Below are 27183 nucleotides of genomic sequence, written 5' to 3'. Positions count from 1 at the left end.
GAGATGGTAGGTTGGGCTGCAAAGAAATTAGGTAGGTAAGTCAGTAATTTTTTTCATAAAAAACATTTTATGATTTATGTGTGTGCATATATGTATGTGTATAAATATGATTTTGAAAGCAACATTGCAAAGAACAGAAAAAGGAAAAAATTTCCATCAAATTAACATAATCTCTAATTTTCCTTTCCACTTTTTTCCAACTTTATTGAGATATAATTGACGTATAAATTTAAAGTGTATAACCTGTTGATTTGATATGCTTGTATTTTGCAAAATGATCACCACCATAGCATTAGCTAACACCTCCATCCAGTCATATAATTACCATTTCTTTTTTGTGATGAGAACATTTAAGATCTACTCTCTTAACAACTTTCAAGTATATAATACACCATTGTTAGCTATAATCATCATGCTGTACATTAGATCCTCAGAATGATTTCATTTTATAACTGAATAAACTGGAAGTTTGTATCCTTTGACCACTCTCCCCCCATTTCTTCTACCTCCACCCCCTGGTAACCACCACTCTACTCTCTGTTTCTATGAGTTTGGATTTTTTAGATTCCACATATAAATGATATCATGCATACAGTATTTGTCTTTCTCTTGCTGATGTTTTTCACTTGACATAATGTCCTCAAGTTTCATCCAAGTTGTCAGAAATGGTAGGATTTCCTTCTTTCTCATGGCTGCATACTGTTTCATTGTATATACATGTATAAATATGTATATACACATTCATACACACATATATGTCATATCTTTATCCATTGGTTGAAACAGATTGTTTCCATATCTTGGCTATTATGAATAATGCTGTATTGAACAAGGGGGTGCAGGTATCTCTTCAAGATCCTGTTTTCATTACCTTTGGATATATACCCAGAAATGAGATTGCTGGATTGTATGGTAGTTCTGTTTTTAATTTTTTGAGGAACCTCCACACTGTTTTCCATAATGGCTGTACCAATTTACATTCCCACAAGGGTTCCCTTTTTTTCTCCATATCCTTTTCAACAGTTGTTAGCTCTTGTCTTTTTGATGATAACCATCCTAGCAGGTGTGAGATGTTATCTAATTGTGGTTTTAATTTGCATTTCCTTGATGATTAGTGATGTCAAGCACCTTTTCACATACCTCTTGGCCATTTGTATGTCTTCTTTTGGAAAAATATCTATTCAGTTCCTCTACCCATTTTTTTTTCCTCTGCCTATTTTTTAACCAGACTTTGTTTGTTTATTTGGATTGTTTTTGTTTTGCTATTGGGTTGTATGAGTTCTTTATATATTGGATATTAACCCCGTATTGGATATATGATTTGCACATTTTCCTCCCATTCTGTAGGTTGCCTTTTCATTTTGTTGATGGTTTCTTTTGCTGTGCAGAAGCTTTTTAGTTTAATGTAGTCCCACTTATTTATTTATTTTTGCTTTTGTTTCTTATGCTTTTGTTGTCAGATCCAAAAAATCATTGCCTAGAACAATGTCAAGGAGCTTTCCCATGTTTTCTTCTAGGAGTTTTACAGTTTCAGGTCTTATGTTTAAGTCTAATCCATTTTGAGTTAATTTTTGTGAGTGGTGTAAGATAGGGATCCAATTTCATTCTTCTGCATGTGGTTATCCAGTTTTCCCAACACCATTTATTGAAGAGACTATCCTTTTGTCATTGTGTATTCTTGGCTTTCTTGTCAAAGATTAGTTGACTGTATATGTGAGGGTTCATTTCTGGACTTTCCATTCTGTTCCGTTGGTCTATGTGTCTATTTTTCTGCCAATACATACTGTTTTGATTACTGCAGCTTTGTAGTATAGTTTGAAATCAGGATGCCCCCAACTTTGTTGTTCTTTCTCAGGATTGCTTGGCTATTAAGAGCCTTTTGTGGCTCCATAAAAATTATAGGATTTTTTTTTTCTATTTTTGTGAAAAATGCCATTGGAATTTTGATACTGATTGCATTGACTCTTAGATGGCTTTGGGTAGTATGGACATTTTAGTAATATTAATTCTTCCAAAACATGAATATGGGTTTCTTTTCATTTATTTGTGTTATCTTCAGTTTCTTTCATCAAAATCTTGTAGTTTTCAGTGTACAGGCCTTTCACCTGCTTGGTTAAATTTATCCCTAAGTATTTTATTGTTTCTGATGCTATCATAAATGAGATTGTTTTCTTAATATCTCTTTCAGGTAGTTCACTGTTGGTGTGTAGAAACACAACTGATTTTTGTATGTTGATTTCTGTATCCTGGAATTTTACTGAATTTGTTGACTCGTTCTAACGGTTTTTTGATGGAGTCGTTAAGGTTTATAAGTATAAGATCATATCATCTGCAAACAAAGACAGTTTTACTTCTTCCTTTCCTATTTGGATGCCATTTATTTCTTTTTCTTGCCTGATTGCTCTGGCCAGGACTTCCAGTACTATGTTGAATGTAGTGGTGAGAGTAGGCATTCTTGTCTTGTTCCTGATCTTAGAGGAAAAGCTTTCAACCTTTCACCTTTGAGTATGATGTTAGTTGTAGGTTTGTCATCTATGGACTTTATTGTGTTGAGGTATGTTCCTTCTATACCCAATTTTTTGAGCATTTTTGTCATGAAAGGATATTGTATTTTGCCAAATGCATTTTCTGCATCTGTTGAGATGATCATGTGATTTTTATCTTTCATTCTGTTGATGTGATGTATCACATTTATTTATTTGCACATGTTAAACCATCCTTGCATCTCAGAAATCAGTCCCACTTGACCATGGTGTATGACTCTTTTAATGTGCTGTTGAATTTGGTTTGCTGCTATTTTGTTGAGGATTTTTACATCTGTGTTCATCAGAGATATTGGTCTGTAATTTTCTTGTAGTTTCCTTATCTGACTTTGGTATCAGGGTAATGCTAGTCTTATAAAATGAGTTTGGGAGTGTTCCCTCCTCTTCAGTTTTTTGGAAACATTTGAGAAGGACTGGCATTAATTCTGCTTTAAATGTTTGATAGAATTCACCAGTGAAACCATCTGGTCCCAAGCTTTTCTCTATTAGGAGGTTTTTGATTACTGATTCAGTTTCCTTACTTGTTATTGGTCTGTTCAGATTTTCTATTTCTTCATGATTCAATTTTGGTAGGTTGTACATTTCAAGGAATTTATTGATTTCTTCTAGGTTATCCAGTTTGTTGGCATGTAATTATTCATAGTAGACTCTCATGCTCCTTTGTATTTCTATACTATCAGTTATAATGTTTCCCTTTTCATTTCTGATTTTATTTGAGTCCTCTCTCTTTTTTCTTAATCAGTTAGCTAAAGGTTTGTCAATTTTGTTTGTCTTTTCAAAAAAACAGCTCTTAGTTTCTTTGATCATTTCTATCATTTTTCTAGTGTCTATTTCATTTATTTCTGCTCTGATCTTTATTAATTCCTTTCTTCTGCTGACTTTGGGCTTAGTTCTTCTTTGTCTGGTTTCTTGAGGTATAAAGTGAAGTGGTTTATTTGAGATCTTATTTCTCAATGCAGGCATATATCATTATAAACTTAAACCTGCTTTTGCAGCATCCTGTAGATTTTCATTTTTGTGCTTCCATTTTCATCTGTTCAAGATTTTTTAAATTTCCCTTTGATTTCTTTGACTCATTGGTTGTTCAGGAGTGTGTTTTTTAATTTTCACATATTTGTGAATTTTCCAGCTTTCCTCCACTTATTGATTTCTAGTTTCATGCCATTGTGATTGGAAAAGACACTTGGTATGATTTCAATCTTCTTAAATTGCTGAGACTTATTTTGTGGCCTATCATATGATCTGTACTGGAGAATGTTTTGCACATGCTTGAGAATAAAGAGTGCTGCTGTTGAATGGATTGTTCTGTATGTGTCTGTTAGGTCTATTTGGTCTAAAGTATGGTTCAAGTGCAGTGTTTTCCTTGTTGATTTTTTTTATCTGGCTGATCTGTCCATTGTTGAGAGTGGGGTATTGAAGTCCGTTGCTATAATTGTTTTGTTGTCTATTTCGCCCTTCAGATCAACAGTATCTGATCACATAAAAATCTACCCTTTTACTCCCCGCCCCTTATTTTTTTGATGTCACGATCTACATCTTTTTGTATTGTGTATCCATTAACAAATTGTTGAAGCTAGTGTTAAGTAGTCTTTATACTAGAGTTAAGTAGATAACACATCACCATGTTACAGTATTAGGGTGTCTCCGTTTACCTTTACCAGTGTGTTGTATAGTTTCATGTTACTAATAAACACCTTTTTGTTTCAGCTCAAAGAACTCTTTTCAGCATTTCATGTAAGGCAAACTTAGTGGTGACGAAGTCCTGTAGCTTATACTTATTAGGAAAAGTCTCTATCTTGCCTTTATTTCTGAAGGACAACTTTTCTGGGTAAAGTACTCTTGGTTGGCAATTTTTTTCTTCATCACTTTCTAGAGGCCTAAGCTGGCTGCCTGTGTGGTTCCTGGGCTCTGCTGGGGACAGGGGAGAGGAGGGAGCCAGGAGGGACTCAGGTGGTGGCCTGGGCAACCCTGAATGCCTGTGGGACAAAAGCTGGTGAAGTCTGCAGGGGCTACATGGCAGCTGCAGCTATGCTGGCTGTTGGCTGTGGGTCAAAATCTGCTGTTTGTCTGCCAAGCAGGTCGCTGTGAACCACAGTGGCTCCCACTGAGTGGGTGCTGCCAGTAGCCCCTGCTTTTCCTCCTTGTTCCTAACTGGCTCTGTACACTTCTGCTTCACTAGTCTGGGTGGGGTGAAACTGAGGTGGGACCTTCGTGCAGTGTCTCCAGATGACTGGAGAGCTGACTGCCCACCCTGCTTTTCCTTTCCTGGTTGAGGGAAAGTTGCCTCCTGGGGCTGAACAGTGCTGCTTGGGGGACGGGATGATGCAGACAGAATGGGCTGTCTTCCTTCTCTTCCTATGTGAATGTCCTCAGTTTTTTGTTTTACTGTGTTGCTGAAACCTCCTAAATGGACTCTGGACCTCTTCCAGAGGTGTTGTTCATGGACAGCTGTCCAACCGTTGATCTTTGTGGAGGGATGGGGAGGCTGGGTATCCTATGCCACTGTTTTGGTCTCCTCTGCCTTCAAAAATATTTCCTTTCCACTTTTTCTGTAATCTTTTGTTTTTTCCAATTACCAATGAAAATGTGTTGATTGTAAAAAAAAAAAAAAAAAAAGCAACATAATTCAGAAATGTATAGTACAGACAGAGAACATTCTCCAAGTCCAGTCTTTTTTGTGCACTTGTTTGCATGCTTGTAATTAATATGCATATAATTTTGTAAGCTGCTTTTTTGGACTTATTAAATCATAAATATTTTTCCCAGATTACCACATGGTCTTTAAAACCAATATTTTAATGGCTGCATAATAGCCCATTAGGTGAGCCTTCCATCAGTTACTCATGCTTGTCTTTTAGATTGTTTCCCATGCCATGTCTTACTATTGTAATTATAACTATTATAATTTACTATTGTAATTATAACTATTGAACATTATAATGGTCAGCCTTAGGCATATTGTTCTTTCCTGTAGTTTTGGATTATATCCTTAAAGGATTGGAGGTGGAATTATTGAGTTCAAGTCTGTTCAATTTAAGTCTGTAATATCCATTTGCTTTCCAAAAAGTTATATGAATATATTAGCATCACTGTAGCAAGAGGGCCTTTGTTTCATTTCAGGTAAAAATTCATTTCACAGAACTAGATCTTCTCAGTTCCATGGTTTATGACCACCAGATAAAATGAAAAACATGGGAAGACTAGTACAAAATTAGGAGTAAACATGAGATAATATTTTAGTTTTTTGTGGAAAGTGAGCTGGTAATTAAATTGGACGTTCAGCAGCAGCGCTTTAAGTTTTATTTTAAGCTCAGGCTGCTGCATCCCTCCTCCTTTCTGGCCGAGTGTTTTAGCTTAAAATACAAGAACCTTCTAAAGTAGGTAAACTTTTTGATGTAAGGTTTGTGGATGTTTATAAACAAAGGTTGAAGTTATGATATTTTTGAAAGTTAGCTTTTTTACCTAACAAATATTTATAATATAAAGACACATTTCTTTTTTTTCTTCAGAAAACAGCATTTCATAGAAGCCAGACGCTTGGCTATAGGAATGGCTATGCAGTTGTTCGACGTCCAACAGTTGGGATCGGCGGGGACCGGCTCCAGGTCAGCCAGCTGTCTCAGGCTGAGCTGGACGAGCTGGCCAGCAAGGCACCAGTCCTCGCGTACGGCCAGCCCAAGCAGGACCCGCGTGCAGAATTCATTCCTGCCTATGTGGCTTTCGACAAAAAGGTATCATCTGGGATGGAAGGGTACCCCTTGAATTCAAATTTCTGAGAGCCAACTGTTTGCAGAAAAGTCAACAGTAAACCACAGCCTTTCCAGATACTCTGAGGAGAAAATTGTTCAAATGCCTCAACCCTTAGTCATAGACAGCTGAACTCAGGATTGAAAGACCCTTTCTTTACTCAGGAAGCCGATTACAGAAAATAATTCCCTGTAGACGTCACTGAAATATTTTCTAAATACAGTTTAAAAAAGTTGGATAAGTTCTGAACTCTTGAGTTCATATTGCTATGTTTACTTGTTCTGTGTTTTCTACTTTTTAAATGTCCTGTATTTTGTAGTAATGACAAATCCTTAATCTCTGTGTAGTGCAGAGTGTCATCATGACAGTGACTTCATCTGTTGTCAGTTTTCTCCAGGCTGTCTCCGTAAGTTTTGTTTTTCAGGGAACATTTCAGATTTGGCATAATATAACCAAAGGGTAGTATAACGTTTTTGTTTGTGTCTTATTTACCCTTATGCTTTTGTAATGTGAGTTGCTTTATTTCCGTCTGTTAACATTTCCACATCATCCTTGATTTTCCTTGTCACTGAGCTTCCTCTTTTCACTAAGGTGAGCTTGTCCTAACCCTAGCCATGCAGCAGAATTACTGATGGGACTTTTAAGAAACTTGGATGTTGCCCCAGCCCTCACTGATTCTAATTTCTAGATGACTTTTATGTATAACTGGCTGTGAGAACTACTGACTAGTTTTTATAAGTTAGCTTTCTTCATTTACTCCTAGCCTATCTTATTTCTCTCTTTTTTGGTCTTACTTTTCATTTTATTATTTTTGTTAAATGTCTATACCATTTTCATCCAGCTGGCCAATCTTTATTAATAGAGTACCTGTTGAAGCTAGAGGCTGGAAGTTACAAAATAATCTAGTGGTGGAAATATGCCATTTACATTAATAATCACTTAATTTAAAAATTTTTTAATGTATCAGCCGTAATCTATGTCATCTCCCCTTCCCCATCTCAACTAACTCATTTGATACAAACAGGTTGACATGTCCACTTATAGGCTGAACCTAAACATCCATATCAGTGATATGATTGGGTATTTCTTAACCTTTTTCTTGTTTCTCTTGTGTATTTACAGCTGTGACAGGTACTGCAAAACCAGTAGAAAAGGGAAAGGGGTGAAAATACAAGAGAGGAGTGGGATAGGCATTTAACAGTTTATCAAGATATAAATGGTTAGGTTCAATTTTTACTGAAAACAATCGCAAATAACTATTGTAAACTAGAAAGTGATGAAGTATTAATGAGGGACTTCCCTGATGGTCCAGTGGTTAAGACTTCACCTTCCAATGCAGGGGGTGCAGGTTCGACCCCTGGTCGGGGAGCTAAGATCCCATATGCCTCATGACCAAAAAACCAAAACATAAAACAGAAGCAATATTGTAACAAATTCAGTAAAGACTTAAGAAAAAAAGTATTAATGAAATTCAAAGAGGGAGAATTTGTTCCAGAATAGGAAATAAGCTTCGTATTTTTTGTTTTTCTATGTAATTTTGTGCTAATTGTCATTACTTAATTTATACTTTTAAAATATTATTTGTAATTCATTTCTTTAAAGATAGTGCTCATGAAAAGAATATTTACATTTTTGTTTTCCTATTCGTTTTACTTGGATCATCACCATTTCTCTATAAATGATTCTTACCATAGATAATGAGGTAGAGTAGTTAAATGCATGGTTTTGAAACTAAGATTTTTTTTGCGATAAGAAAACTATGGGTTTTCTGAATTAAATCAGAGTTTAAGTTTTTTGGTAATACCCAGAGGTCCACTTAATAGCCAACATATTTGTCCATGTTTTGGACATTCTTTGTACCGTTCCTCATCCTTAGAATATAACTATTTCTTATGTAGATTGTAAAGATCAGGATATCTCCAAGGAGTGCCCACATCTTTTCTCTTCGCTCCCGTACTGTTCTCGTCATCATCACCCACTGTATCCATTTCCCAGGCTAACTTCCCACTCTGTGTTCCTGGTGTTCTTCTTCTTTCATCTTCTTCATCTTTAACGTCCATCCTACTGCCATTTCAAACACTCAGGCGACTATTTCTCTACCTAGGGTCATACCATCCTGTCTTAAGAAACCTTCTTTCTACTTGTAACCCTTTAAGCAACATTTTTCCTCACTTGATTGTCACTTCACTTAGAAGCTGACTTCTTCACCCTCAAGCCCCAAACTACTTTTTCTTAGTAGCCAGTGTTGTTTTTCTTGTCAGATCTGGAGAGGTTTTCTTTGCCAGCATTCTCTTTCACCTGTTTACAACATCTGCCATTGCTGACCCCCTTCCTCTTTGAAACTCTACTTTTCTTTTGCTACCAGGACTCTTCACTCTCCCGGTTTTCTCCTCTCTCTCTCTCTCTCTCTCTCTCTCTCTCTCTCTCTCAATGCTCCTGCTCTGGCCTTCCTTCCTCCTCTCACTTTTTAACGGTAAGTGTTTTCAAGGTTATGTTCTCATTCCTTATTCTCTATTGTTGAGAGATTTCACCCACTTTTCTGTTTTCAGCTGTCATCTCAAGGTAGACAACTATCAATGTTTATTTCCAATTCTGACCGTATTGAAACTCCAGACCTGCCGCGGGATCTCTTCACCTGTTGAGCTGTTGGCCCCTCAGGGTCTGTGTGTCTCTAGCTCAGCTCATCACCTTTTCCCGCAGGTGTGCTCTTTCTGTGCTCCCCGAGGTAATCCAAGCTTGAAGAGCTTGAAACCTGAGCTGCGTTTGGCTCTTTCTGGCTTCACTCCCCACATTCAGTGATTTGCCGAATCAAGTATCTCTCACTTCCCTTTCCTCTCCCGCTATCTTAGTTCAGACAAGCAGCGTGTTAACAGCTAACATGTCGTTGACTGTTGTATTAGTCTCTTTCTTGTTTTTTATGCTCATGACAGGTCTACGGCTTGGTTTATTCCCCAAAGCACAGCTCTGATGATATCACTTCTCAGGGAAAACATTACCACTACCCAGCTGCTCTAGCCCCCAGTTGAAAGTCATCCTTTTTTAAAAATTTTTTTAATTTAATTTTTTTAATTGAAGTATAGTTGATTTACAATGTTGTGTTTCAGGTGTACAGCAAAGTGGTTCAGTTATACATATATATATATCTATTCTTTTTCAGATTCATTTCCCTTATTATTGTAAGGTTATTATACAAAATATTGAGTATAGTTCCCTGAGTTATACAGTGGGTCCTTGTTGGTTATTTATTTCATATATAGCAGTGTGGATCTGTTAATCCCAAACTCCTAATTTATCCACCCCCTCCTGAAAGTCATCCTTGACTCTTCTTTTCCCTCAAAACCCACATCCAGTCTTATCATCAAGCTCTGTCATTTCTGTCTCTAAAATATATAACTAATCCATTTACATATTTCCAACTCCACTATTACCATTAATTCATTTTCCACAGAACAGCCAGGCCTATCTTTTAAAAATAAATATCAGAACATGTCACGTACTGACCTAAATACTTCTCCATGGCTTTCTCATCATATATACAACTGTACAGGTTCCTTGCAGTCACCACGAGACCTGGCCCTCCCTGCTTTTTCTGCAGCCTTTTCCTGGGCCTCTCTTCCTCACCCACTCTGTTTCAGTCCCACTAGATTTATTTTCCTTATTTTCTTGAGATTGTAATACACCACCCCAGGACCTTTGCATGTGCTGTTCCCCCTACCTGGAATAGCTTTCCCTCTGCTCTTAAGCAGCTCACTCCATCTCATCCTTCAGTGTGACTTACTATGAAGCTTTTTCTGGCCACTATGCTAAAGTGGTCCTTCCGTATTTTTCTCTATCATTTTTTTCTTTGTTTCCTTCACAGTAGTGTATTACAGTTTGTATTGCTGGTTTGTTTAGTGTTTATCTGTCCTACTTGAGTGTATACTTCATTAGCGCAAGGACTCATCTGGTCTATTCTGTGATTGGTACTCAATAAATATTAGTTGAAAAAAATGAGATGAATCATTATTTAACAAATAAAATTAACATATTTGTGTCACTGCTGAAAATTGGCAAGCTGAGCATGCAACGCACAGATATAATAGAGTAAAATAAAAAATAATAAAAAAAGTGTAGCTAGGCTTTTTATAATTGTATGTGATATGAAAATATTCAGCATCTTCCCCATCAATTTGACATCATTGCGAATAGTTCCAAGTTTTTTGGGGCATTCTGAGCACTTCCTGGGAGTTAGGAGACTTGGATTCTAATTCTGGGTGTTGTGTTGGCACCTTGAAGAGTCTCAATATTTAGTGTCTTCATCTATATAATTAGTTAGAATACATGTAGGAATCTATCCAGCTGTAAAATTCCATGAAAAATTTTTAAACACAGTATCTAAATATTACTTTTTCCTTCCTTTTTACATAATATATTTCCTTCTTATTCTACCTGGGAAAGCTAATGTTATCTTAACTACTTGCTAAACAGTTTTCCTAGATTAACTCTTTTCCAGTCATTTCTTTCTGGGTGGAGCGCAGAACTCTTAATTCTGTTCTTAATAAGTAGCTAAGTGCCTTTTTGATTAACAGTCGAATAATAAGTACATTCAGGGTTAGAGTATTTTTTCCTGAGTCTTCACATGTTGGTCTGGCTCTCTCTAATATGACTTACATGGTGAAAACATGTAGTTTTAGCCATATGTATAGATCATATGCCAGAGGAAACCCAAGTACTTTATTGCACAAACTGATTCATATTAAAAAATCAGAAATAAATGTACAGACAGAAAAAAACTTCTAGGGTTTTTTTTTAATGGGTAAAATTTTTACCACTTACAGTTTATGTCAGAAAACAAACTCCCAAATAACCGAGTACTTAAGAATTTAGTGTCCTAGTTAACTGAATAGTCAGTTTCTTCAATAAATACCAAATATACCATATATACATAATCAGTTACTTCTTTTCCCTGCACAATCTGAATGTACTGAAATGAATATAAAGCAAACACTTAACTGTGCATTATTTAATTTTGCATTATTTAATTTTTCTTTGCTTCAAAAGGAATGTTTTGGATTTTACAAAATGATCATGTGGTCACAATTCACTACTGTAAATGTACGAAGATAGGAGATTAGGATTCATTTGTACTGATCACATGGCATAATTCTATAAGGTTTGTTTTTAAATAACTCATTATCATTAACATTTTAAAAAACAGAATGCAAAAAATTCTGATTATTTGAGCCTTTAAAACGTGTGTGTATCTTTTCCCTGCCTCCCATTCTGAGGCCGGGTTCCTGTTGCCAAAGGTATTTTCATCCCCTCCATCTTAGAAAACAGATGGCATAGGAAACTGGGGGTGCCCCAGGCTTCAATCTTTGGTCTTCTTCTTTGTCTATGCTCACTTCTTTGGTCCAGACCCATGCCTTGAAATGTCCTTTACACAAGCGGTCCCCAACCTTTTTGGCACCTCAGACTGGTTTCGTGGAAGACAGTTTTTCCACGGACCCGGGGGGAGGGGCGGGGAAAGGTTTTGGGATGATTCAAGCGCATTACATTTATTGTGCACTTTATTTCTATTATTATTACATTGTAATATGTAATGAAATAATTCTGCTGACAGGAGGCGGAGCTCAGGTGGTAATGCGATTGATGGGGAGCAGCTGTAAATACGGATGAAGTTTCACTTGCCCGCCAGCCACTCGTGTCCTGCTGTGCGGCCCGGGGGTTGGGGACCCCTGCTTTACACAGTGAATTGTGTCCTGAATTCTACGTGTAACTGCCTATCTGACATCTCCTCTTGAATGTTCAATGGATATCTGAAACTAAACGTGTTCAAAACCGATCACCTAATTTTGTTCCCACCCCCCCCAAACCTGCTCCACTGCATTCTGCTCCGTATCAGGTTGATAGCAGTTCCATTTTCTCGGTTGCTCAGGTCAGAATGTTCAGTCATCCTGATTCTCCTCTAACACTGACTTCTTTCCCAAAACCCAGCCCTGCATCTCAGGTTGCCTCCTGCCACAGTAACTGTGCGTGCTGAATTCAGGAAGTCTAAAATCCAGCTCACCGTCTGTGCTACAGAGTTGTCTTCTCAGGTAAATCTGTGTAAGCCTGTGGCTCAGGTACAGACCATTTCGTACGTGAATTACTGATCATGTCCTCTTTCAATTCTTTGCAACTGTTGTAAAAATGTTACTTTAAAAGGATCTTTGTCTTTTGCTTTTACCATATGATTTTTCTCCTTTAAACATTCCATTACATTCATCCATCTCATCTTTTTATTATGAGTTTTAAGGTCTTGACTCCATTATATTCATATTTCTCCTATGCAACTGCCCGTTCTCTTTAGCTTTTTATCTTGTTCTTCCACAGCAGACATTATACATTATCTCATCTTCCCATCCATTGAACCATAATTGTCTTCACTAAAGAGTCTCCTTTGTTTGTTCCTCTTACTCTAGTAGAGGTTTGGGTTAACACTCTTGCCTCCCTGAAGCATCTTTCTAATACGTTCTTGCCCTGAAAAGAAGTATTAAAAATAGAATTATAGAAATTTTTAAATCCCAACGCATGTCAACATAAGCTTTTTTTTTTTTTTTTTTTGGCCATGCCGTGCCACTTGTGGGATCTTAGTGCCCAGACCAGGGCTTGAACCGGCGTCCTTGTCAGTGAAAGCGCAGAGTCCTAACCACTGGACCACCAGGGAATTCCCAACATAAGCTTTTTATATTATTTTAAAATGTTTTTTCAAATGTACAGTAGATGTGTCATTTTGACTTTACACTGTTGCTGATGCTCCCAGAGGACCTAGGATTTGCTTCGTCTAGGATAGATGTTTCTGAGCGCAATGAGGGTATTGACACGCCACCCAAGAGTCTATGGTGGATTGTTGATTTGAGAGTCATTCATATAAAGTCTCTAAGAATGAATATGTCATTAATGTGCATTTACAAGGGACTGCACTCCTAAAGAAATGGACTGGAGACTTCATTTTCATTTTGAAACCAAAAGTCATAGTCTCTTATTCTTTCCAGAAATTCTAAGAGGGATTTTTGACATTGAAGTAAAGCTAGTAGAGTTAAGTAAGGTCTTTAAGCCATCTTGTCAAGGAACGTGTTAATAAACAGTCTACATGTAGTTTGAGTATTTAGAGCAGAGGTCAGCAAGCTTTTTCTGTGAAGAGCCAAATAATAAATATTTTGGGCTTTGCAGCTGTCTTTGTCTGCTTGAGCTGCCGTAATAAAATACAGACAGACAGGTGACTTAAACAATAGAAATTAATTTTCTCACAGTTCTGGAGGCTTCAAGTCCAAGATCAGGACTCCTGCTGATTTGGTTTCTGGTGAAGGCTCTCTTCCTGGCTTCCAGAGAGATGCCTTCTTGCTGTGTCCTCACGTGGCCATTCCTCAGTGCCTGTGGGCTAAGGGAGGGGAGAGCTCTCTTCCTCTTCTTACAAAGCCACTGGTTCTGTTGGATTAGGGCCCCACCCTTAGGGCTCATTTAATCCGAATTACCTCCTAAAGACCCTATTTCCAAATACAGTCACGTTGGGGGTTAGGGTTCCAACATATGAGTATTGTGGGGGTGGGAGACAGTTCAGTCCATAGCAGCAGCCCAGCTACTCAGCTCTGCCCTCGTAATGGGAAAGCAACCATTAGCAATTACGTGTTAACTATTTCGTATAGTTTCCATGTGTTTTGAAATTTTATTCTTCTTTTGATTTTTCAACCATTTAAATATGAAAACATTCTTAGCTTGCAGGTTATACAAAAACAGGTGGCAGGGGTAGGTTTGTCCCATGATCATAGTTTGGCAACCCTTGACTTAGAAGATGGGAGTGATGAGTATTCGAATCTCCCTGAGTGGTTCTCGGCACAGGAAGGTACTTGGTATTTTTGGATGAGACACTAATACACCATTTTTCCCTCCCTTTTGTATTACAGGTGCTGAAATTTGATGCCTATTTCCAAGAAGATGTTCCTCTGTCAACTGAGGAACGTTACAGGATCCGCCGAGTGAACATTTACTACTATCTGGAAGATGACAGCATGTCTGTCATAGAGCCTGTTGTGGAAAACTCCGGGATCCCTCAAGGCAAGTTAATCAAACGACAGCGCCTAGCCAAGAATGACCGGGGAGACCATTACCATTGGAAAGACCTAAACCGAGGAATAAACATCACAATTTATGGCAGAACTTTCCGCATTGTTGACTGCGACAAGTTCACACAGGTATAGTATATGTTTTTGGAAGCTGTGGTGCTGAGGCATTATTCTAATCTGCGCAAGGATACATGTCACTTGTTAGGGTAAGAGGAGGGCACTGATCATGTGTCCTGAGTGGATTATCGTGCAGGTTAATTTGGCATTTGTTTGTGTCCTATGTGCCATCACTATGTAGTGACATCATTTTTTTCAAAATGATATTGCTACATATCTATTCAAATAAAGTTAAACTCCCTTCACAGCTGAATCATTTGATAAGAAATCAGTTCACATGCCAGTTCAGATAGAGAATAGGGGAGCTAGTTCCCTTGATGGGGTAGAAATATGGAAGAGGCATTGAGCAATTTAGCTGAAGTTTGGGTTTACAAAAATAGCACTACCACTATTAGCAGATATGAGCCTAAAATTTTTTGTACAATTTGTATTTTTTCCATAACTCATACTTGCTTTGTTCTAGGGAAACTTGCTACCTAAAGAATTCCTGGAATAAAAGCATTTTTAAAGGAAAACACTTTTTTATAGTGAGAAAAATCCTCCATTTCTCTCTTTCGTAAATATGGATTTTTTGATAACTTATACTTAATTGTAGAGAGAGAAAGAAGCGAGAGAGAGAGAGCGCTTTCTTTAGCACAAAGTGTAGGTATTAGGAAATCAATTCCAAATTTGTTTCACTTAAAACAAATTTTAGTAGCAAAGGTATAGTTCCTGAATTTTTTATGCCTTTAATCCCATGTGACCTAATGCCAAATGTGATTAATTTTTACCATGCACTGAGCTCCTGTGAGCTCACTCATTTATTTTTTTCATTTAGTAATTTATTTAGCAAATGCTTACTGAGTGCCTGCTGTGTGCCAGGCACTGTTCTAGGTGCCAGGTATAAGTATTTGCCCTTATGGAGGTTATTACATTCTGGTTGGAGGAGACAAATAACAAGCAAACAAATGTATAATATGTCAGATGCTGCTAAGAGCTATGGAAGAAACTAAAGAGAGTAAAGGAGATGGGAGTTGGAGGGGGCACGATATGTAAAGCCTGGTCAGGGAAGGCCTCACTGATGAGATGGTGCAGGGACAGGACCTCAGGGCAGTGAGGGAAGGAGCCATGGCATCCGTGTCGCCCCAGAGCTGCCGAGAAAACCGTATAGAAGGTGGAGGTGCCAGACCATCTTTGAGATATTGTCCCCTTCAAATGTGTTTTGATCTCTCATTTTTTAGGTTTTTGAAGTTCTTTTTATCATAGGCAGTTCCAGAATTGTGCTGACAGTGAAAAATTATGAAATGTATAAATTTAAGGTATTACAATTGTTTTTACAATTGTGTCTTTATTGACAGTTTGAACATTTGCAAGTTGATCACTGAGCCATTGATCTAAGCCAGTTAGAGTCAGTTCTCATTATTAATGGTAGTTATGTTCACTGCAGTCACCACAAACACTGAATTAGCAAATACTGAACCATTGCTCCTAAGAGAAATACAGAGTTAAGTTCCTACAAGCCTCTGGTCAAAACGTTACCTTGTTCTGTGTGTTCTTTCTGTTTACAGATGCCATATTTAAAATATATTGTTGATTCATTAACATTGAGGTCATGGCCAATAGCACTGTAAGTCATGCCTGAATGAAGCTTAGCTGACACTTGTATTTTTTCCTTAAGATACATCACAACTGCCTTTTTTTCTGTGGTAAAATGTACATAACCTGAAATTTAGCACTTTAACCATGTTTAGATGTACAGTTTAGTGGCACTGAGTACATATCACAGTCTTCTTGTACTGAGAACAGAAAACAGCACTGCTCTTTGGGGGCTATTTCAGACAGCAAAATCACCAACAGAAAGCACATAAGTGAGAAAAAGTGGCTCCAAATAGACCATGAAAAGGACACTTTTCCACCAGGAAAGCTGAAAACAAGAAGGCAGAACTTCATGTTGTTCAGCCTCAGCTGGCAACTCAGAATTTTCACTGCTCCGTGCACAGCTGTAAAGGACCACAAAAGCGCCACGAGGGTTGATTACAAATAAGTTTTAGCAAGTGGACAAATTTGTTAATACAGAAATTTGTGAATAATGGGGATCAGCTGTATTTTAATTACTAATGATAGACAAGAGCTGAGTATTTCAGGCACTGATGATTAGATTGAATTATGTTTTCAATAATTGATCTGTTAGGTTACAAGTTGGCTTCTATAACAGTTTGAGATTTGTTCACATCTTATCTAATTTGATGGTTTTCACTACAGCTGGACCTGTGAGTGGATAAGGAAGAGACTGGCTTTATAGTGTGATTTGGACAAGGAACCGCCTCCATTCACACATATCATCATCACCATCCCTTCTCACCCCCTCCTCATGGCTCCACATAAATGGTCCTAGAGACAGAATGAACTGAACACGTTAAAAAATAAAGCTCCAGAGCTCAGAGAGCTAGAATTTATTATCTCCACTAAAGTATTACCGCTGGTGTCACAGATGTGAATCCTACTCCACAGATACAGGTGCACAAGAAATGTTGTTTTTTAAAAGTAACTTAAGACCTAATTGAGCTCCAGTCCAACTGGCCTGGTGTTTCTGTTCGCCCTCAGCTTTGCCAAAGATTCTAAGCCCTAAGAATAGCAAGTAAGCAGCAGCACTCCCAGACCCAAAGGGGTCATCTGTGCAGGGTTCCTAGGTTGTCCAGTGACCAAGGGCACCTCCCTGAAGCTTGGTGCTGAGTAAGAGACTGGGCTGTGAACACCTGTGCTGACTGGCTGCACCTGTGCTCCGAGCGTCCCTGCAGAGACCTGGGGAGTCTTGCTCTTCTAAGGCCCACCAACCTGTGTCTGTTTTCCAGTCTGGGGGAATCTCCCCCTTTCTGTCTTCTTGCCCTCAAAGACATTCCCTTCTCACCCCTCCTCCTGGGACACTTTAGAATAATCACTTCAAAGAGTTTAGGCTTTTTCTAAGAGACAGGAAGAACAGTCAACTTCAGGAAGCTTCTACATACCTGCCGAAATCCCTAAAGTAAGGTTGACAAAGGGCCTGGTTATCAGTTGTAAGCAACAAAAAGGAGTAAAACACCCATTAAATTTCTCTATCAATAATCCTGCTACACTAGTAGACCATCTCAAGGGAGGGGAGAATTTTATTGTCATCTGCAGTTCAGTAGTTTTAATAGATGTTGAGATCATAATATTTTAATATTGAAAGGATATTGGAGGGACTTCCCTGGTGGCACAGTGGTTAGGAATCTGCCTGCCAACGCAGGGGACACGGGTTCGAGCCCTGGTCCGGGAAGATCCCACATGCCACAGAGCATCTAAGCCTGTGTGCCCAGGCTACTGAGCCTGCGCTTTAGAACCCGTGAGCCGCAACTACTGAAGCCCGCGCACCTAGAGCCCGTGCTCCACAACAAGAGAAGGCACTGCAGTGAGAAGCCCGTGCACCACAATGAAGAGTAACCCCCGCTCGTCACAACTAGAGAAAGCCCGCATGCAGCAATGAAGACCCAACACAGCCAAAAAAATAATAATAAATAATTTTTTAAAAAGAAAGGATATTGGAGACTGCCTAATAAAACTTTAAATACTAAGATTATAAGCTAGTTAGCAGAGCTGATACTAGAACCCATGTATTTTGGCCCTGAGTTCTGTATATTTTCTATTGAATTGTCCAAAAGCAAACCACACAATTCCCAAAAGAAACCCAGATTTCAGATTAATTTCCAGTTCCAGAATGTAAACAGATCCCAGGAAATTGTTCTTTTCTGATCAACAAAAAAGATAGTTTATTGTGCTTTTAAGAATTGTCAAGTTGTATTAAAATATATAGTGACTTAAAATATTTTATTTACTCATAATTAGCAAAATAAAATTCAATGATCACATCAAGTTCAGATGCTTTCACTTTTTTTTAGTGAGATTTGAGCACTTGATTCATCTTTCCTATTTAGCTGTAATATTTTTTGGTCTAAAATAACCAGTGGGTATGCTTTCTTTTCTTTTTTTTGTGGGAAGTACTTAATCATATATTTGTTTTAAATAAGATGGGAAGCTGGGGATTTGATTTCAGCTTAACTTTGCTATTGTGCAGCTTGCCCCCATACCTGATATGAATTACATATTGTTCAAACTATGGTTAGGTTCACGATGTATGTATCTAAGCAGTCCTAGTACTTCCTCTGTTCCTGGACACCTACTTAAATCTAATTGATCTGAATTCATATTTGAAGCCAGTTACCTTACCATCATGTCTTCCATTTATACTTAAGGTAATTATCAATTATTATCTGCATTATAGAACTGGGTCAATCAAAGGCTTAGTACTGCTAAGACATGCTCAAGCTGCAAACTAATGGTTAAGGTGGGCAGTAGCTTAGAAATTCTTACTATTTTTATAGCATCACTTAATATTTACTTTGAGAAGCTTCAAGAAAGATAATCATTATTAATTTTGAATTATGTAGGTATTTTTGGAAAGTCAAGGAATTGAACTAAATCCACCAGAGAAGATGGCTCTCGATCCTTACACTGAACTCCGGAAACAGCCTCTTCGTAAGTATGTGACTCCAACAGACTTTGATCAGCTCAAGCAGTTTCTCACCTTTGACAAACAAGTAAGTGACCTGGTAGGTTTACTTGTTTCCAAATGCAGCACTGCTTATTAGCAAGTTATTTTGGTAGATGTGTATTTTGAAACATTACATCTGTAATTTAACTGGTCAGATACAGTGCTATCTTTCTGGGGTTAGAGGTACAGGAATGCCTGTTTCATATCCGAGATTCAAAGATGATTGTGGAGTTAAGTCTTGTGAGCTCCACCAAACTTTTAAATCTTAAAGCAATTCCTGAGCAACATCTGCTCCCTGCTTTATACTTCTAACCACCTGCTTCTTTTCTCAAATATGAATTAATGTCAAAGAATCCTTTGGGAAACCTTAAATGAATTATTGGGATATTTCAAAGCTATTGTATATATGTAGGTTTCTAGTGTTAAACTAGTAATTTCACAGCATTCCCATTGCAGATGATTCCTTGTTCAATTTTATATTGATGTGTGAGTACATAATGTTCTGGGTATTTTCCAGCTCTGTTCCAACCTTCCTATCTTCCCCTTGTGGGCTGGTGTATTTGAGTCTTCTCCTTTACTGTACTAAAGGGAAAGAGAAAACAGAGAGATCACCCTCAGTGTTTCTTTGCTGCTTTTTTCTCTCAGACATGTAATTCCTTTTAGTTCAGAAAATTTTACCTAGCACTAGCAAGGTCTTTTAAGGACATTCTTTATATCAGTCATATGTCTGTCATTATTTTGTATTTAAAGATTGTGTTGTTGATACTGTTACTAGAAGGAACAGTTGAAAGAACTAAAAAAAAAATGATTAATAAATGAAAATTCTTTCCATACTAATTATATACAAACCATTCACATGTACCTTTATTAATACGCATAAAGCACTGAACAAAGGGCCCACTGCTCTTTTAATTCAGCTTCTCTTTCACTGACTAATATTTTGGATCAAAATGAATCATTCTTTCTCAGCACAAGCTTATAAGACTATTATTTAATACTTTCCAGCTGTTGACATCTGGTATATGATTTCAGATGTTTTTATATCTTTGGTGAATACTTTGTTTTTAACCATCTGAGATTATGTCATAGTCTTTCTGGTTAATCTTTTCATCATTGTCTGATACAGAAATGCCAAAGCAGCTAAGTTAAACTCTCCACCTGTAGAATTTTTACTTAAGTCACTGCTTTGGGTTCCTCAAAGGTTCTTCGATTCTATGCTATCTGGGATGATACAGACAGCATGTTTGGTGAATGTCGGACCTACATCATTCATTACTATCTTATGGATGATACAGTGGAAATTCGAGAGGTCCACGAACGGAATGATGGGCGAGATCCCTTCCCACTCCTCATGAGCCGCCAGCGCATGCCCAAGGTTTTGGTGGAGAATGCAAGTATGTGTGATTCAGTTTATCCTGTGTTAATTGGGACCTTTCCTGGATCTCAAAGGAGTTAATCAGTGTGGTCATTCCCTTTACACTTGGGAGGTGCTTGCTGTGTTCTCGTAGGTACTCAAAAAGCGGCTTTCCCATAACTTCCCTCCTTTACTGGCCCCTCGATCCAAGCTTGTATCTCAAATGGTCTGGCAGAGATGACTGATACCAAGATCAAGGGAACAAAACCAAAACAGCAGTGGAAGATTTGTTTAAAGTGTGGAAGAGCAAGGCTTCTGAGCTGAAGCAATTTCATGTCAGATTTTTAATGCATTTCTAAAACAAGCTTGTTTTCATTCAGAGATATAGCGTACCATTTCCTTATGTGCTTTTCAGACTTTGCTTCTCACCTCAACCACTTCCTAATCAGGAAGTTTCTATGTGGGATAACTTCAGATGGGAAAAGGCATGTCTGTGGTTCATAAAGGTGGATCCCCATTGTATCAACCCCTTGGTCTTTCTTTGCTGGTATTAAATAACCTTATCAATTGGAGTGTGAGAATGCAAACAAAATGCAGCTGAGACAGGCTGTCTGTCACTGCTTCTCTGGAATAAGTAGATTTGCTGTAGTTATTGACTTAATAGTTTAAGAATTTTCTCTTACAAAAGTGTCATCTTGGTCACATGTAATGACCAATGTTTGGATGGCTGACAGAACTCTGTAATAAATACTTTGTTTTTTTTGGTTTTTTTTTTTAACTCTATTTTTTGGAACTAAGAGATAAGAAATTCCAGGTATTGAGCAAGAGATTTGGCTTAGAGGTTATAAACAAATTGGCAGTCTGAAAGCTAAATCCAACCTACCCACATGTATTGCTTGGTCTGCAGAGTGTTTTTTAAAAATGCAGAGTTATTTGGGGGCAAGGAGGTGGAGATTTCCATCACTGGGAGAGTAGATAATCAGAATGTGGTGAAGGTGTATCTTGATAAATATGTAATAGTTAGAAGCAAAATGTACAAGAAAGCAAATGGATGCATCTTAAATGCATAGTGCTGTGTAGAAAAAAAGTAAAAGGAGATGTATAACGCAATACCATTTACATGAAGTAAAATGCACACAAAACAGTGTAAATATGCATACAGAAAGCTGCTCATTAGCATGGTTGCATGTGAGGCAGGGAGAATGAGATTGGGGAAAAGGATAAAAGGGAGTAAAAATTGTCATCATTTTTAAATTAAGAGACTTAACATTAAACACCTCTTTTTTTGAGAAATGAGAATAATTGCTAACACAGTTTACATTCTCAAATAGCGATAACTGGATCCATGCCCTAGTTCAACTTAGTCCGGCTGCTGCCTGCCGTGTTTCTTCTACTTAGCTCCCATAGAACCCTCTTAGAGTTCTGTGACACTGGGACTAATATACTAATTTTGGCCTTCCAGAATGCTTAAATGAGCCTGCAATGCCTGCCATCTGGAGCTGACAAACGTCAGAGTTATGATTAAGAAGAAGAATGGGGATGTATTCAGGGTGGCATGAAAAAAGTGTCACTAAATCTCTTGAACTCTCAGGTTCCATGTTTGTGTCCGCCTTATCAATGTGCCTTACCATTATGGCCTTTGTTTAGACTTTTCAATATGTAATCATCCTCATCTATAACTTCCCAAATTTTAACAATTTTCAGCAGGGGTAGATGGAAAGGCAGCCTGGTGACCTATGTAGGGTCCTTTGAAAAGGTAGGGCACATATCTTTTTGTGAAAGTTATTGTTAGTCTTGCAGACAGAAAAGGCTAAGCTTCCATCAGCTAAATAATTCCTTTAACTGGAACCACGGTGTTAAAGTGTCTGACTGACTCCCAGAGGCATTAATCCAATGGATAATTTTTATTGAATTCAGTTAAACAAGAGTTAAATATCTGCTATGGGAACTACGTCATGTGCTAAGTGCTGTGCTATGGAGGATAAGATGAAAATGTAACTCCCAGACCTAGAATCCCTGCCCTTCAGTCACTTCTAGCGGCTGGGGAGACAAGTCATATAAATACTCAAAGCGCTTAAACAGTAACACAGGTGCTCCAGATTATCTGATTGCTAACCAGTTATGTCATGTAGACAAAGCTCAGAAGAAGAGGTGTGAGCTAGAAAGACTAAAGGCTTTGCGGGAGAGCTGGGAGTGGACATAAACAATGGACCCTTACTAGGAAAAATCTAATGTATAGAAAGAAAATGATTCCAGAAGTAAGATCTGAGATATAAGAAGTGATAAAGAAAATGGTAAAATGTAGGTAAATCTAAATAAACATTGACTATACAAACTAAAGGAACAATGTTAAATTTGAGGGGCTTAAAAAATATCAAGGTAAAATTAAAATATATTACAGTAATGATATTGGAGCAGTGATAGGATTAAAAAACAACAAATTTTGAAAAATGTTTGGGTATTTTTATGGATTATTTATTTTTATTGAAATAGAATTAACTTACAATACTATATTAGTTTCAGGTGTACAACACAGTGATCTGATACTTTTATACATTACAAAATGATCACCAGGATAATTCTAGTTATCATCTGTCACCACACAAAGTTATTACAGTATTATTATTATTATCGTTATTTTCAGTGTTCCCCTGACAACTCTAATGCATAGCCAGGCTTTTTTTTTTTTTTAAATATTTATTTATTTATTTGGTTGCGGCTGGGTCTTAGTTGCGGCACGTGTGCTCCTTAGTGGTGGCTGGCGGGCTTCTTATTTGTGGCTCACAGGCTCCTTAGTTGCTGCTCACAGGCTCCTTAGTTGCCGCTCACTAGCTGCTTAGTTGCGGCACGTGGGCTCTTTAGTTGCGGCTTGCCAGCTCCTTGGTTGTGGCATGCATGTGGGATCTAGTTCCCTGACCAGGGATCAAACCTGGGCCCCCTGCATTGAGAACATGGCATCTTAACCACTGCGCCACCAGGGAAGTCCCTACAGTACTATTGACTATATTCCCTATGCTGTACATTACACCCCCATGACTTATTTATTTTACAACTAAAGTTTGTACCTCTTAGTTTCCGTCATCAATTACACTCATCGTCTTACCCCACTCCCCTCTGAGAACCACCAGTTAGTTCTCTGTATCTATGAGTCTGTTTCTGTTTCGTTATGTTTATTCTTTTGTTTTACTTTTTTAGATTCCACATACAAGTGAAATGCAGTATTTGTCTTTCTCTGTCTGACTTATTTCACTTAGCATAATACCCTTTAGGTCCATGTTGTCAAAAATGGCAAGATTTCATTCTTTTTTATCGTTGAGTAATATTGTGTGTGTGTGTGTCTATACAGCACTTTCTCATTATCCATTCATCTATCCATGGACATTTAGATTGCTTCCATATCTTGGCTATTGTAAATAATGCTGTAGTGAACAGAGAGGTGCATAAATCTTTTTGAATTAGGTTTTTTTTTTTTCCCCAGAAAAATACCCAGAAGTGGAATTGGTGGATCGCATGACAGTTCTGTTTTTAATTTTTTGAGGAATCTCCATACTTTTTTCCATAGTAGCTGCACTAATTTACATTCCCACCAACAGTGCACAGGGGTTCCCTTTCCTCCACATCCTCGCCAACATTTGTTATTTGTTATCATCTTGATAATAGCCATTCTGAGAGGTGTGATGTGATATCTCATTGTGGGTTTGATTTGTGTTTCTCTGGTGATTAGTGATGTTGAGCATCTTTTCATGTGCCTGTTGGCCATCTGTATGTCTTCTTTGGAAAAATGTCTATTCAAGCCCTCAGCCCATTTTTTTAATCAGGTGGGTTTTTTGTTTGATGTCGAGTTGTATGAGTTCTTTCAATATTTTGGATATTAAACCCCTTATCAGATGTATTATTTGCAAATAGCTTCTCCCATTCAGTAGGCTGCCTTTTTGTTTGGTTCCTAGTTTCCTTCACTGTGCAAAAGCTTTTTAGTTTTTTGTAGTCCCATTGGTTTATTTTTGCTTTTGTTTCCCTTGCCTGAGGAGACATATCCCAAAAAAAATGTTGCTAAGACTGATGTCAAAGAATGTACTGCTTATGTATTCTAATAGAAGTTTTATGGTTTCAATTCTTACATTTAAATTTTAATTCTATTTTGAGTTAATTTTTGTATATGGTGTGAGTAAGTAGTCCAGTTTGATTCTTTTAACGTGTGGCTGTCCAGTTTTCTCCACACCACTTATTGAAGAGTCTGTCTTTTCCCCATTGTGTATGCTTGCCTGATTTGTCATAGAGTAATTGACCATATAAGTGTGGGTTTATTTCTGGGCTCTTTGTTCTGTTCCATTGATCTTTGTGATCTATGTGCCAGTACCATACTGTTTTGATTATTGTAGGATTGTAGTATAGTTTGAAATTAGTGAGCATGGTACCTCAGTTTTGTTTTTCTTTCTCAAGATTGTTTTGGCTATTCAGAACCTTATGTGTTTCCATACACATTTTAGAATTATTTGTTCTAGTTCTGTGGAAAATGCCATTGGTATTTTGATAGGGACTGCATTGAATCTGTAGACTACCTTAGGTAATACGTTTATTTTAACAATATTAATTCTTCCAATCCATGAGCACAGTGTATCTTTCCATTTGTTTGTGTTGTCTTCAGTTTCTTTCATCAGAGTCTTAACAGTTTTCTGAGTAAAAGTATTTTACCTCCTTGGTTAGATTTATTTCTAGGTATTTTATTCTTTTTGATGCAGTTGTAAATGGATTTGTTTTCTCTTTCTGTTAGTTCTTTGTTAGCGTATAGAATTGCAACAGATTTCTGTATATTTTATATCTTATGGCTTTACTGAATTCATTTATTAGTTCTAAGTTTTATTGTGGCACCTTTAGGATTTTATATATATAGTATCATATCATCTGCAAACAGTAGCAGTTTTACTTTTTCCTTTCCAATTTGGATTCCTTTTATTTCTTTTTCTTGTCTGATCGCTATGGCTAAGACTTCCAATACTACGGTGAATAAAATTAGAGTGAGTGGTCTTCCTTCTCTTGTTTCTAGTCTTCGACAAAATGCTTTCAGCTTTTTACTGTTGAGTGTGAAGTTAGCTGTGGGCTCGTCTTGTATGGCCTTTATTAAGTTGAGGAAAGTTCCCTCTCTGCCCACTTTGTTGAGAGCTTTTATCATACATGGATGCTGAATTTCACCAAAAGCTTTTTTTGCACCTATTGAGATGATCATATGATTTTTATTCTTCAATTTGTTAATCACATTGATTGATTTGTGGGTTTTGAACCATCCTTGCACCCCTGGGATAAATCCCACTTGATCATATTGTATTATGCTTTTAACATAGTGTTGTATCCTGTTTGCTAATATTTTTTGAGGGTTTTTGAGTCTATGTTCATCAGTGATATTGGCCTACAATTTTCTTTTTTTGTGGTGCCTTTGTCTGGTTTTGGTATCAAGGTGATGCTGGCCTCATGGAATGAGTTCAGAAACATTTCTCCTCCTTCTGTTTTTTGGAATACTTTAGAAGGTTAGGTGTTAACTTTTCTTTAAATGTTTAATAGAATTCATCTGTGAAGCCCTCTGGTCCTAGACTTTTGTTTCTTGGGGGTATTTGATTACTGATTCAATTTCATTACTAATAATCAGTCTATTCATATTTTCTATATCCTCTTGATTCAGTCTTAGGAGATTGTGTATTTTTAGGAATTTATCCATTTCTTCTAGGTCGTCCATTTTGCTGACGTGTAACTGTTTGTACTAATCTCTTATGATTCTTTGTATTCATGTGGTGTTGATTGTAACTTCTCTTTCATTTTTGATTTTATTTATTTGGATCCTCTCTCATTTTTTACTTGATGAATCTGGCTAAAGGTTTATAATTTTGTTTATCTTTTCAAAGAAACACCTCTTAGTTTCATTGATCTTTTCTGTTGTTTTTTTTAGTCTCTATTTCATTTATTTCCTCTCTGATCTTTATTATTTCTTTCCTTCTACTCACTTTGGATTCTGCTTATTCTTCTTTTTCTACTTCCTTTAGGTGTAAGGTTAGATTGAGATTTTTTATTTCCTGAGGTAGGCTTATATTGCTATACACTTTCCTCTTAGAACTGCTTTTGCTGTGTCCCATAGCATTTTGTATCGTGTTTCCGTTTTCATTTGTCTCCAGGTATTTTTTATTTCCTCTTTGATTTCTGCAGTGACTGATTGGTTGTTTAGTACTATATTGTTTAGCCTCCACACATTTGGGTTTCTTACAGTGTTTTTTCTTTTTTTTATTGAAGTATGGTTGATTTACAATGTTGTCTTAATTTCTATACAGCAAAGTGGTTCAGTTATACGTATATATACATATATATACACACACACATTCTTTTTATATTCTTTTCCATTATGGTTTATCACAGGATGTTGACTATTGTTCCCTGTGCTATACAGTAGAAACTTGTTATTTATCCGTTCTACATATCGTAGTTTACATCTGCTAACCCCAAACTCCGAATCCATCCCTCCCCGACCCCACCCCTGGCAACCACAAGTCTGTTCTCTGTCTGTGAGTCTGTTTCTGTTTTGTAGATAGGTTTATTTGTGTCATATTTTAGAGTCCACATATAAGTGATATCGTATGATATTTGTCTTTCTCCTTCTGACTTCATTAATAAGATAATCTCAAGGTCTACAGTTTTTTTTTTTTCCTTGTAGTTGATTTCTAGTTTCATGGTGTTGTGGTTGGAGAAGATGCTTCATATGATTTCAGTCTTCTTAAATTTACTGAGACTTGATTTGTGGCCTAGCATGTG

General features: G+C 37.3%; 1 protein-coding gene across 4 annotated transcripts in view; it reads left to right on the top strand.

Annotated features, from left to right (window-relative positions):
- The window catches only part of EFHC1 (EF-hand domain containing 1), a 59348-nt gene that overhangs the window by 2134 nt on the left and 30031 nt on the right, over positions 1-27183 (top strand). For 2 of the 4 annotated variants that reach the window (XM_082411674.1, XM_082411673.1), the window contains exons 2-5: positions 6053-6274; positions 14216-14503; positions 18934-19083; positions 20239-20431. In XM_082411674.1, coding sequence (XP_082267800.1) covers positions 6053-6274; positions 14216-14503; positions 18934-19083; positions 20239-20431 — 853 coding nt within the window. Of the gene's footprint in view, positions 1-6052; positions 6275-12266; positions 12368-14215; positions 14504-18933; positions 19084-20238; positions 20432-27183 lie in introns of all 4 variants that reach the window. The other 2 variants (XM_082411676.1, XM_082411675.1) reach the window with 2 other exon arrangements.

This window comes from Balaenoptera physalus, assembly GCF_965194825.1.
Source record: "Balaenoptera physalus genome assembly, chromosome: 11".
NCBI lineage: Eukaryota > Metazoa > Chordata > Mammalia > Artiodactyla > Balaenopteridae > Balaenoptera > Balaenoptera physalus.
The sequence above is the reverse complement of the archived record's forward strand: the minus strand, read 5'-3'. Positions and strand labels throughout refer to the sequence as shown.